Source organism: Chiloscyllium punctatum, chromosome 2 (assembly GCF_047496795.1).
Source record: "Chiloscyllium punctatum isolate Juve2018m chromosome 2, sChiPun1.3, whole genome shotgun sequence".
Classification (NCBI taxonomy): domain Eukaryota; kingdom Metazoa; phylum Chordata; class Chondrichthyes; order Orectolobiformes; family Hemiscylliidae; genus Chiloscyllium; species Chiloscyllium punctatum.
Window position 1 is genome coordinate 4576747 of NC_092740.1, and position 12968 is coordinate 4589714.

Sequence of the window (12968 nt, forward strand, 5' to 3'; positions counted from 1 at the left end):
GCCCAATGTGTGGTCTGAGATGCAACTGTAGGCTTGGGCTCATCAGCCATGCAAGGATGTGATCAGTGACACAGAATTTCCTAGCTGGACAATCACACTCGCTAACAAGTGATTGCCGACAATGACAACATCTAGTTCATGGCTGATCATCGACCTCAATGCCACATCCCCATATTGCTTGATGTCGTTAGTAACCAGAAATCTATTAGTCTTTCTCTTGAAGTTATTTAATGACTGAGCTCCTACATCACTTTGGAGTAGAGAGCTATAAAATTCACCACCCTCCATGTGAAGATGTTCCTTTTCACCTTAATCCTAAATGACCTGCCTTTTATTCTGAGATTGAGTTAGACCTGGCTCTGATGCTGCATTCACAGCAAGGGGAAAATTTCTCCCTGCATCTGCTATTGCTATCCCTTTAAGAATTTTGTTATTTTTTATGGCATTCCCTCTCATTCTTCCAAACTCAAGAACATACAGGCCCAGTTTTCTTAATCTCTCCTGATGGGACAGTCTCTGTTGAATCTCCATTGTACTCCCTCTATGGTAAGTATCTTTCTATTAGCAAAGGAATCAGAGCAGCACAAAATACTCCAGCAGCAGTTTCATCTGTGTTCTAAATAAAAAGCCAAACATTTTTGCTCCTGTAATCAAATTTTTGCAATAAAGCTTAATGAGGAGTTGAGCTATAGGGAGAGGCTGAACAGGCTGGGGCTGTTTTCCCTGGAGCGTCTGAGGCTGAGGGGTGACCTTATTGAGGTTTACAAAATTATGAGGGACATGGATAGGATAAATAGGCAAAGTCTTTTCCCTGGGATCGGGGAGTCCAGACTAGAGGGCATAGGTTTAGGGTGAGAGGGGAGAGATATAAAAGAGACCTACGGGCAACTTTTTTCATGCAGAGGGTGGTACGTGTATGGAATGAGCTGCCAGAGGATGTAGTGGAGGCTGGTACAATTACAACATTTAAGAGGCATTTGGATGGGTATATGAATAGAAAGGGTTTGGAGGGATATGGGCCGGTTGCTGGCAGGTGGGATTAGATTGGGTTGGGATATCTGGTCGGCGTGGACAGGTTGGATCGAAGGGTATGTTTCCATGCTGTACATCTCTATGGCTCTATACCATTTGACTTCCAAATATTGCTGCAAGGACACTTAGATCTCTTTGGACATCAACACATCTTTATTCCTATCAAAGTGGTTAACCTCATATTTATCCACGTTATTTCCATCCGCAATATTCTTGCCACCTCACTCAGCATGTCTAAAGCCTTTCAAAGCCTTTTTATATCCTCCTCACAATTGAAACTTCCACCAAGTTTTGCATCAGCTGAAAGCTTGTAAATATTAAAACTGGCCCTCATATAAAAATCATTAATAAAGATTATCAACAGCTGGGGCACAAGCAGGAAACTATAGGCTGATGAGCCTGATCTTGATTGTTGGTAAGATTTGTTATTAAGGATGAGGTTGCGAAATACTTGCAAGTCCATGGTAAAAAGTTAATTACAGGTTGGCTCTTGATCAAAGCACTTTATAGTCTATTCACTCCATACTTAAATTTCACCAGCCTTAGTGCATTAGTCTGGGTTTCTGAATTACAAGTCCTGTGACATAAAACTAGGCTACCATCTGACTGGTAAAGTTCTATGCATCACATATTTAGGTGATGTACATTATTTACAGCAGGTACCTGACAGTCAACTGTAACAATTAAAGAACACTCCTCGCAGCTTCATAAAATTTCACAGCCTTAAAACCAGTGCAAAGTTGCATTAATTAGATCTTACCTGTTCAGCTATTCTTAACTTTTCTTCTAGATCTTGGATACACTTTTTAAAATGTTCATTTTCATCTGTAAAAGTACAGAATTGTTATAAAATCTATTAATTCAATTAATCAATCGTTTAATAAATAAAATTATAAACATAGTAACATATGGTATTTATCAATAAGGAGAACAAACTATCCAACTAACAGCAAACACAAAAAGAGGGAAAAATTTTCCCACAGGTTTTCTAGCACATCCCCTTACCTTTATAATGATACTTTTATAACTTTCTTACATTGCATCTTATCAAAGGAATTCTGCAAGTTCATGTTTACCCCATGCACTGTGCGGTACTTGGAATTGTACAGCGGAGAGGAATTTGAATGCTCACATGCTATCCAGACTAAGATTGATAGACTTTTGGAAACTAATAGAAAAGATATGGGGGCAGAAAAGTGGAATTGTTGTAGAAGTTCAGGTACGATTTTATTAAAAGGTACTGTGTTCAGTTTCACTTAGAAATCCTCAGATAATGAGGCAGTCCTTAGTCCTTAGTATCAACATTCTAGACAAACTTCATGCTGTAACCCTGCATATTCTTCATTTTTAGATTATAATCCAGTTCCCTTTCAAAAGCCTCAACCAAGCCGATAGTCACACAGTCAAGGAGTATTTGCCAGATCCTACCAACTCATTTCGTGAAAAAGTTTGTTGTCATTTCATCATTGCTTCTTTTTCAAATTACTTAAATCTCTGCGTTCCTACCTTTCATTCTTTGGCTTATGGAGACAGTTTCTCCCTATTTATTCTCTGCAGACCTTCACAATTTTGAATTTGTTGACTAAACTTCTTATCAAGCTTCACTTTCCTAAGGAAAACAGACCTAATTAATTTCTACCTGAATAAAGCTTTCCAAATTTCTCCTTAGTTTCCCTCAACTGTTTTTGAAAAAAATTTTTTTGACTGAGAGTTGTAAGGAAAAGAATTGTACAAGTTGTTCTTTCTGCAAAAATCACAAGGCTCAGTTTGGGCTATCAGGGGAGGTGGGTGTTGGTTGAGTAAGATATGCCTGTACAAACAGTTACAAGCATCTGTTTCCCGGTTCTGCAAAAACAAACAAAAAGGACCACCATTAAGAGGTTATAAAGCTCAGTGTGAATAAAAGATAAAAGGAAACATTGCTTTGATAAGCACAGAAACAGATGGCAGTGAAGAAGGATAAATAACAATAACACCACAGAGGGAGGTGGTCAAACGGCCTTGTGAGGCCAGAGATAAACATTTTGTCACGGACAATGCTGGATGAGTTCAGAGATAAACAGTTGGGTTTAGATTAGAAACAGATGTAAACAGGGGAGGAGCAATGGGAGGAGGGAAGAGAAACGAATTACATAAATATTGTGCACTCGTTAACTTCAGTGTGTGTGTGTGTGTGTGTGTGTGTGTGTCCCTGCCTTGTGGTCAGTGGACACAACGCCCCTCTTGCAAGAGCGTAATAAACGATACTACTGATTCAGATCTTATCTCGGACTGAAATTATTGAAGTGAGTGGGCTTCATTTCTCAGAGTTATTTCATATTTCAGGGAGCTTGAAGTAGTAATACTCATAATAAAAGTCAAAACTTGAAGGCCTCCTGACACTCCTGAAAATCTCAATGTGTACATGTTGAACGTTCTGTACAACTGCATTTTATGAAATAATTCTGCTTGTAATAAATATGACGGCACCCCAAAACAGCACAATAAATAAGGGCTAGGGTCAGGCAATAAATCCTGGCCAACCAGTGATGCCCATGTCCTACAAGTGAATAACAAAAAAAAAGTGGATGGAATGGAAATGATGTCCCTGGCAGTACTGGCAGCGGTACTGTGCACACGTTTTTCAGTTGTGTCTTGAGAGCATTTTGGAAGTGTCAGTAGAGGTTCTCAAACTTTAATCAGATGTTATGGCCCCCACAGCACTCAGATCCCCAGCCTTACAGCTCAATGTGAGAGCCAGCCACGTTTGTACTCTGTCTGCCATGTGAATTACTGTGTAGTATGCAGCATATCGTTCAACTCTCATTTTCAGCATAGGTTGATTTTCTACTGTATAGTGATTAATTGCAACAGGTATCTCTATTCTCCTGCAAATGGCACTGATGCCCGTTAGAAATTTCAAATCCTCACGTCAGTGCCTGTAAAAGTAAGCTGCCTACAAACTGCATCATAATGTTGGTTTCAATTTAAGTAACTGCGAACATAGCTCAACAATGTATTGAATAATAATTATATCACACTTTCCGATAGTTCCAGAGATATAGAGGAAAGGATAGCAAAGATGATTCTGGATAGGAGTGAGAGTAACAGGGTAATTGTTATGGGGGCTTTAACTTTCCAAATATTGACCGGAAATACGACAGTTTGAGTACTTTAGATGGGTCAGTATTTGTCCAATGTGTGCAGGAGAGTTTCCTGACACAGTATGTAGACAGGCCAACAAGGGGCGAGACCACATTGGATTTGGCACTGGGTAATGAATCCAGCCAGATGTTAGATTTGGAGGTAAGTGAGCACTTTGGTGATAGAGACCACAATTCAGTTGTCTTTACTTTATCGATGGAAAGGGACAGGTATATACTGCAGGGCAAGAATTATGGCTGGGGGAAAGACAATTATAATGCGAATAGGCAAGACTTAGGATGCATAAGATGGGGAAGGAAACTGCTGGGGATGGGCACAATTGAAATGTGGAGCTTATTCAATGAACAGCTACTGTGTGTCCTTGATAAGTATGCATCTGTCAGGCAGGAAGGAAATGGTTGAGCGAGGGAGCCACTGTTTATTAAAGAAGTTGAATCTCTTGTCAAGAGGAAGAAGAAGGCTTATGTTAAGATGAGATATGAAGGCTCAGTTATGGTGCTTGAGAGTTACAAGTTAGCCAGGAAAGACTTAAAAAAAGAGAGCTCAGAAGAGTCAGGAGAGAACATGAGAAGTTGTTGGCAGATAGGATCAAGGAAAACCCTAAAGCTTTCTACAGGTATATCAGGAATAAAAGAATGACTGGAGTAAGATTAGGGCCAATTAAGGACAGTTGTGGGAAATTGTGCGTGGAGTCCGAGGAGATAGGAGAATTGCTAAATGAATATTTTTTGTCAGTATTCACGCCGGAAAAAGACAATGTGGTCGATGAGATACAGGCTACTACACTAAATGGGATTAAGGTGCATAAAGAGGTGTTATCAATTCTGGAAAGTGTGAAAGTAACTAAGTTCCCTGAACTGGATGGGATTTATCCTACGATTCTCTGGGAAGCCTAGGAGAATATTGGAGAGCCTTTGGCTTTGATCTTTATGTCACCATTGTCCACAGAAAATGGTGCCAGAAGACTGGGGGATAGCAAATGTTGTTCCCTTGTTCAAGAAGGGGAGTAGCCAACTCTGGAAATTATGGAGCAGTGACCCTTACTTCAGTTGTGGGTAAAGTGTTGGAAATGGTTATAAGAGACAGGATTTATAATCATTTATAAAGGAATAAGTTGATTAAGGATAGTCAACATGGTTTTGTGAAGTGTAGGTCTTGCCTCACAAACCTTACTGAGTTCTTTGAGGAGGTGAACAAACTGGTGGATGAGGGATAAGGCAGTTTATTGATTTCATATAAAGGCATTTGATAAGGTTCCCAATGGTAGATAAGGTTCCCAATATTGTACAAAGTATGGAGGCGTGGGATTGAGGGTGATTTAGTGGTTTGGATCAGTCATTAGCTAGCTGAAAGAAGACAGAGGGTGGTGGTTAATGGGAAATGTTCATCCTGGAGTTCAGTTACTAATGATGTATTAGTGGTGTATCTGTTTTGGGGCCACTGCTGTTTGTCATTTTTATAATTGACCTGGATGAGGGCATAGAAGGATGGGTTAGTAAATTTGCAGATGACACTAAGGTCAGTGGAGTTGTGGATCATGTCAAAGGATGTTGCAGGTTACAGAGGAACATAGATAAGTGTTGGGCTGAGAGGTGGCAAATGTGGTTTAAAGCGGAAAAGTGTGAGGTGATTCACTTTGAAAGGAGTAACAGGAATAAAAAGTACTGGGCTAATGGTAAGATTTTGACAGCATGGATGAGCAGAGAGATCCACATACATTGATCACTGAAAGTTGCCACCTAGATTGATAGGGTTGTTAGCCATATGGTGTGTTAGCTTTAATTGGTCGAGGGATTGAGTTTTGTAGCCATGAGGTCATGTTGCAGCTGCGGCTGCACTTGGTGTATTGTGTACAGTTCCTGTTGCCGCATTAAAGGAAGCATGAGGAAGCTTTAGAAAGGGTTCATTTACTAGGATGTTACCTGGTGTGGAGGGAAAGTCTTATGAGGAAAGGCTGAAGAACTTGAGGCTGTTTTCGTTAGAGAGAAGGTTGAGAGTTGACTTGCGACATATAAGATAATCAGAGGGTTAGATAGGGTAGACAGTGAGAGCCTTTCTCCTCGGATGGTGATGGCTAGCATGGGGAGATATAACTTTAAATTGAGGGGTGATAGTTATGGGACAGATATCTGAGGTAGTTTCATTATTCAGAGAGTAGTAGGGGCATGGAATGTCCTGCCTGCAACAGTAGTAATTTGCCAACTTTAAGGGCATATGATTGAAAATGGAATTGCATAGGTAAGATGGGCTTCCGATTGATTCCATGGGTTGGCACAACATCAAGGGCCAAAGGGCCTTGTGCTGCGCTGTAATGTTCTAAGTTGTTTTATTGAACTTCCCAACAATTTTATGGTTCCTTAGCACAATATGACTTTTTATTTATTCATTTGTGGGACTTGGATGTCGGCAGCTGGCCAGCATCGATAGCCAATCCCTATTTGGCCTTGAGAAGGTGGTGGCGAGCTACTTTGTTGAATCGCTGCAGCCCACTTGCTGTGGATTGACTACAGAGCCGGTGAGGAGGGTATTTCAGAATTTTGATCCAATGACTGTGAAGGATCAGCGGTATATTTCTAAGTCAGGGTGGTTACTAAATTGGAGTGGAACTTGCAGTTGTTGGTGTTCCCAAACACCTGCTGCCATAGTCCTTCTAGATGGAAGTGGTTGTGGGTTTGGAAGGTGCTGTCTAAGCATTGTTGGTGAATTTCTGCACTGCATCTTGCAGATAATGCACACTGCTGCTCCTGCACGCTCTTATTGAGTCATAGTCATAGAGATGTACAGCATGGAAACAGACCCTTCGGTCCAACATGTCCATGCTGACCAGATATCCAACCCAATTTAGTCCCACCTGCCAGCACCTGGCCCATATCCCTCCCAACCCTTCCTATTCATATACCATCCTGGTGCCTTTTAAATGCTGCAACTGTACTAGCCTCCACCAATTCCACTGGCAACTCATTCCATACACGTACCACCCTCTGCGTGAAGATGTTGTCTCTTAAGTCTCTTTTATATCTTTCCCCTCTCACCCTAAACCTATGCCCTCCAGTTCTGGACTCCCCCACCCCAGGGAAAAGACTTTGTCTATTTATCCTATCCATGCCGCTCATGATTTTATAAACCTCTATAGGGCCTCCGACGCTCCAGGGAAAACAGTCCCAGCCTATTTAACCTCTCCTTATAGATCAAATCCTCCAACCCTGGCAACATCCTTGTAAATCTTCTCTGAACCCTTTCAAGTTGCACAACATCTTTCCGATAGGAAGGAGACCAGAATTGCACGCAATATTCCAACAGTGGCCTAACCAATGTCCTGTACAGCTGCAACATGACCTCCCAACTCCTGTACTCAATACTCTGACCGATAAAGGAAAGCATACCAAATGCCTTCTTCACTATCCTATCTACCTGCGACTCCACTTTCAAAGAGGTATGAACCTGTACTCCAAGGTCTCTTTGTTCAGCAACACTCCCTAGGACCTTACCATTAAATGTATAAGTCCTGCTAAGATTTGCTTTCTCAAAATACAGCACCTTTCATTTATCTAAACTAAACTCCATCTTCCACTTCTCAGCCCATTGGCCCATCTGTTCAAGATGCTGTTCTAATCTGAGGTAACCTTCTTTGCTGTCTACTACACCTCCAATTTTGGTGTCATCTGCAAACTTACTAACTGTACCTCTTATGCTCGTATCCAAATCATTTATATAAATGATAAAAGGTAGTGGACCCAGCACCAATCCTTGTGGCACTCCACTGGTCACAGGCCTCCAGTCTGAAAAACAACCCTTACCACCACCCTCTGTCTTCTACCTTTGAGCCAGTTCTGTATCCAAATGGCAAGTTCTCCCTGTATTCCATGAGATTTAACCTTGCTAATCAGTCTCCCATGGGAATCCTTGTCGAACGCCTTACTGAAGTCCATATACATCACATCTATGCTCTGCCCTCATCAATTCTCTTTGTCACTTCTTCAAAAAGCTCAATCAAGTTCGTGAGACATGATTTCCTACTCCTAAAACCATGTTGACTATCCCTAATCAGTCCCTGGCTTTCCAAATAAATGTTCATCCTGTCCCTCAGGATTTGCTCCAACAACTTGCCCACTACCGAAGTCAGGCTCACTGGTTTATAGTTCCCTGCCTTGTCATTACCACCTTTCTTAAACAGTGGCACCATGTTAGCCAAAAACCAGTCTTCCGGCATCTCACCCATGACTATCGATGATACAAATATCTCAGTAACAGGCCTAGCAATCACTTCTCTAGCTTCCCACAGCGTTCTAGGGTACATCTGACCAGTTCCAGGGAATTTATCCACTTTTACGCTTTGCAAGCATTCAGCACTTTCTCGTCTGTAATATGGACATTTTTCAAGATGTCACCATCTATTTCCCTACATTCTATGTCTTCCATGTCCTTTTCCACAGTAAATACTGATGCAAATTACTCATTTAGTATCTGCCCCATCTCCTGCGGCTCCACACAAAGGCCAAGCCAGGAGGGGACATGAGAAGTTATTGGTGGATAGGATCAATGAAAATCCTAAGGTCTTCTCTCAGTATATCAGGAATAAAAGAATGATTAGAGTAAGATTAGGACCAATCAAAGATAGCAGTGGAAAGTTGTGTATAGAATCTGAGCTCACAGGGGAAATGCTTGATGAATACCTTTTGTCAGTATTCACTTTGGAAAAGGGCAATATTAGTGAGAATATGGAGATACAGGCTACTAGATTAGATGGGATTGTGGTTGACAATGAAGAGTTTTTAGCAATTTTGGAAGAGCTGAAAATAGATAAGAACCCTGCGTTGGATGGATTTATCCTTGGATTCTCTGGGAAGCCAGGGAGGTCGTTGCAGAGCCTTTAGCTTTGATCTTCATGTCATCACTCTCAACAGGATTAGTACCAGAGGCCTAGAGGATAGCAAATGTTGTTCCCATGTTTAATAAGGGGAGCTGAGGCAACCATGCTAATTTTAGGCCAGTGGGCCTTACTTTGGTTGTGGGTATGGTGTTGGAAAAGGTTATAAGAGATAGGATTTATAATCATCTGGAAAGTAATAATTTGATTAGGGATAGTCAACACGATTTTGTGAAGGGTAAGTCGTGCCTAACTAACCTTAGTGAGTTCTTCGAGAAGGTGACAAAACAGGTGGATGAAGGTGAAGTGGTTGATGTGATGTATATGGACTTCAGTAAGGCATTTGATAAGGTTCCACACAGTAGGCTATTGCACAAAATACGGAGTTTCAGGATTGAAGGTGATTTACTGAATTGGATCAGAAATTGGTCAGTTGAAAGAAGACAGAGGGTGGTGTTTGATGGGAAATGTTCATCCTGGAGCTCAGTTACCAGTGATTAGCTGCAAGGATCTTTTTTGGGACCACTGCTGTTTGACATTTTTATAAATGATCTGGAGGTGGGCGTAGAAGGATTAATTAGTAAATTTGCGGGTAACACTGAGGTAGGCAGAGATGTGGATAGTGGCAAAGCATGTTGTGGGTTACAGAGGGACATAGACAAGATGCAGAGCTGGGCGGAAAAGTGGCAAATGGAGTTGAATGCGAAAAAGTGTGAGGTAGTTCACTTCGGAAGAAATAACAGGAATGCAGTGTACTGGGCTAATGGTAAAATGCTTGGCAGTGTCGATGAACAGAAAGTTCTCGATGTCCAGATGCAGAAATCCCTGAATGTTGCCACAATAGTGGACAATAATAGAACAGTGTGGGTTTGATGGATATCAAATAATTTCACAGGACAGTACAACATAGAGGGATGAAGAGCTTGTACTGCGTTGCAACATTCTATGTTCAATGATGTTGATACTGGGGGAGTCGGAGATGGTAGTACCATTGAATGTCAAGGGGCAATAGTTAGAGTGTCTCTTCTTGGTGATAGTCATTGTCTGGCCTTTGGCGCAAATGCTACTTTCCACCTGTTGGCCCCGGCCTGGATATTGTCCAAACCTTTTTGCATTTGAGCACAGACTGCTTCAGTATGTGACGAGTCACGAACGGTGAAGAACACTGTGCAATCATTGGTGAACATCCCCACTTCTGACCTTTTGACAGAGAGAAGGTCATTGATGAAGCAGCTGAAGATTGTTGGACCTGGGACACTACCCTGAGGAATTCCTACAGAGATGTCCTTGAGCTGAGATGACTGACCCTCCACAACCACAACCATCAACTTTTACATATCCCTTCATTTTATTTTCTGGTAACAATCAAGTCCACCACTAATCTTCAATACCACCTTACCCTTTATCTTTGATTTTATAATTTTCTACTGACACTCCCCCCACACCTACCCGTCCTCCAAAACTGTATTTTTAATTTAACGTCCTATCTACAGCCCTAGTGAAGCAATTCGTGAGGACTCTGGTCCCAGCATCATACTAGTAACCCATCTGAACCCATCCTTCCCCAGTAATAGTGCCAATTTTCCACAAATTCAAACACGTTTCTCTTACACTAATCTTTGAGCCACACGTCTACTTCTTTAATCTTGTTGACCCTATGCCAATTAGCTAGTGGCTCAAATAGTCATCCAGAGTTTATTACCTTTATGGTTCTTTTTTTTTAATATAACCTCTAACTGCTCATATAGGCCCAGCAGAGGATCTTTCCTCTTTATATCTATGTCACTGGTACCCATTTGAACCAGAACGACTGGATCTTTCCCTTCACACTCCAAGTTCCTCTGCAACCCAGATGAACTACCTTGAACCTGTGCACCGGACAGGTCACACAGCCTTTGGGACTCTTGATCCTGGTCACATTGCTATTTCTTGACTATACTATCTGATTACAACTACATTTCTCTTTTCTCTCCTACTTTTGAATGTTTCCCTGTATCATGGTACTTTGATCAGTTAGCTCATTCTTCCTTCAGTCCTTGCTCCTGCCATTCAGGGAGCAAGAATCTTAAACATTTTCCCCTAACCCTTGACTCACTTATGAAGAACCTCTCCATCTCAGCTTTGAATATACTTAATTACGCAGCCTCAACAGCCCTCTGCAACAAAGAATTCCACAGATATAAATCCTACTAGAGAAAAAAATTCTTCCTCAGTTCTATCTTAAATTCATGACCTCTTATTTTGAGATTATGCTCTGTGAACCTAGACTCTCCGACAAGGAGAAGCAATCTTTCTGCACCTACACTGTTAAGTCCACTAAAAATCTTGTACATTTCAATAAGATGACCTCTCATTCTTCTATATTCCAACAAGCACATAAATTAGACAGTGTGTATAACACAGGGCACTTGTGAAGTGGATGTTTCTTATGTAAGAACCTAGAACTAGGGGTCACTGTTTAAAAATTCAGGGTTGCCCATTTAAAACAGACATTAGGTGAGTTTCTTTCTTGGAGGGTCATGAGTCTTTGGCACTCTCTTCTGAAAAAATGATGGAAGCATTGTCCTTGAATATTGTTAAGACACAGGTGGATAGATTCTTGTTAAGCAAGGTGTTGAAAGGTTATTGGGTTAGGTGGGAACACAGATTTGAGGTTACAAATGGATCACTCTTGTGGGAGGCAATGGTCTAGTGTTATTGTAAATAGACTATTAATTCAGTCACCCTGGTATGCTCTGGGGACTGAGGTTTAAATTATGCCATAGTAGATGGTAAAATTTGAAATCAGTAAATATCTAGATGATAATGGGAACCATTATCTGTTTCTCAGCGGCAGCAGCAGCTTGAAGGGCGGGAGCTTGGACCAGGGGCCTGCCGAGAGCGGTGCGTCACTGATTTGAGCTTTTAAATTTGAAGTCAGAGAGCAGAGGTTTCTGGGAAAGGAGGGACTTCTTACTTTTATTTCCATCCAACTATATAAGTCAGTGTTTTTTCAACCTGAGACCCTACCTTTATAGAGCCTCCCACCCAACCACCTCTTGTAACCTTAAAGACTAGGTACATATCCAGTAAGTGTTTCTTCGCTTTTACTTTGTTATAAGGGGACTAGCAGGGATGGCAGTGCAGGGATAGCAATGTTTCTCCTGCATGATGTTTGAAGTGAGGATGCCATTAGTATTCCATCCAAGTACATCTGCAGGGAGTGCACACAACTCTTGCTCCTCCAAGACCGTGTTAGGGAACTGGACTGGGAGCTGGATGAACTTCGGATCATTTGGGAGGCAGAGGCTGTGATAGACAAGAGTTACAGGGAAGTAGTTACTCTTAGGCACGAAGAAAGCTGGGTCACTGTTTGAAGGGGGAAAACACAGTCGGTGGAGGGATCCCCTGTGGTCATTCCCCTGCAAAACATGTATACCGTTCTGAATACTGTTGAAGGGGTATGCAGTGGGGCCTAGGTCTCTGGCAAGAGCCTGTCCCTGTTGCACAGAAGGGAAGGAGGGAAAGGAGGAGAGTGTTAGTCATTGGGGACACGATAGTTAGAGGCTCAGATTGAAGGTTTGTAAGGAACGAATGAGACTCGCGGTTGTTGTGTTGCCTCCCAGGTATCTGGGTCCGTGATGTCTCGGATCGTATCTTTGGGGTCTTGAAGGGAGAGGGTGACCAGCCCTCAAGTCGTTGTCCATGTAGGTACCAACGACATAGGTAGAAAGAGGGATAAGGATGTAAGGTAGGATTTCAAGGAGCTAGGGTGGAAGCTTGAGAGCTAGAACAAATAGAGTTGTTATCTCTGGTTTGTTACCCGTGCCATGTGATAGCGAGGCAAGGAATAGGGAGAGATATCAGCTGAACACGTGGCTGCAAGGATGGTGCAGGAGGGAGGGTTTCATGTTCTTGGATAATTGGGGCTCATTCTGGGGAAGGT

The 12968-nt window shown here is 41.9% G+C and overlaps 1 protein-coding gene across 1 annotated transcript in view; it reads right to left on the reverse strand.

Annotated features, from left to right (window-relative positions):
* Window positions 1-12968, reverse strand: part of LOC140493663 (coiled-coil domain-containing protein 152) — an 86654-nt gene that overhangs the window by 56472 nt on the left and 17214 nt on the right. Inside the window, exon 4 of the mRNA XM_072592367.1 lies at window positions 1793-1857. Within this exon, the coding sequence (XP_072448468.1) occupies window positions 1793-1857 (65 nt within the window). The remainder of the gene's footprint in view (window positions 1-1792; window positions 1858-12968) is intronic.